This window comes from Myotis brandtii, unplaced genomic scaffold (genome assembly GCF_000412655.1).
Source record: "Myotis brandtii unplaced genomic scaffold, ASM41265v1 scaffold423, whole genome shotgun sequence".
NCBI classification, from domain to species: domain Eukaryota; kingdom Metazoa; phylum Chordata; class Mammalia; order Chiroptera; family Vespertilionidae; genus Myotis; species Myotis brandtii.
This window is the reverse complement of record NW_005366214.1, coordinates 4,624,176-4,624,401: the sequence shown is the minus strand read 5'-3', so window position 1 is coordinate 4,624,401 and position 226 is coordinate 4,624,176. Positions and strand designations below refer to the sequence as shown.

General features: G+C 72.1%; 1 protein-coding gene across 4 annotated transcripts in view; it reads left to right on the top strand.

Annotated features, from left to right (window-relative positions):
• The first annotated feature begins 6 nt into the window (after nt 1–6).
• Nucleotides 7–226, top strand: part of JKAMP (JNK1/MAPK8-associated membrane protein) — a 9,642-nt gene continuing 9,422 nt past the window's right edge. For all 4 annotated transcript variants that reach the window (XM_005874061.2, XM_005874060.2, XM_014545945.1 and 1 more), the window contains exon 1: nt 7–106. In XM_005874061.2, the coding sequence (XP_005874123.1) occupies nt 103–106 (4 nt within the window). In that variant the 5' untranslated portion in view covers nt 7–102. The remainder of the gene's footprint in view (nt 107–226) is intronic.

Genomic DNA, 226 nt, shown 5'->3' with positions numbered 1-226 from the left:
CCAGGAGGCGGACCCGCCTAGGCGTCCGTAGCCCGGATGTCCGGGCGCAGCGGGCCCCGCGGCTGATCCTGGAGCTTCTCCAAGGAAACTTACCCGCGGCCCATGGGTGAGTGGTCGCTGGGGTCCCGGGAGCCTTTGCAAAAGCTTCTAGCCTTGGCTGCTGCGCGGGGCTCGGCTCATCCTCGCTCCCCGCTCCCCCACCCCTCGCCGTGGGGGCGCGCCCTGC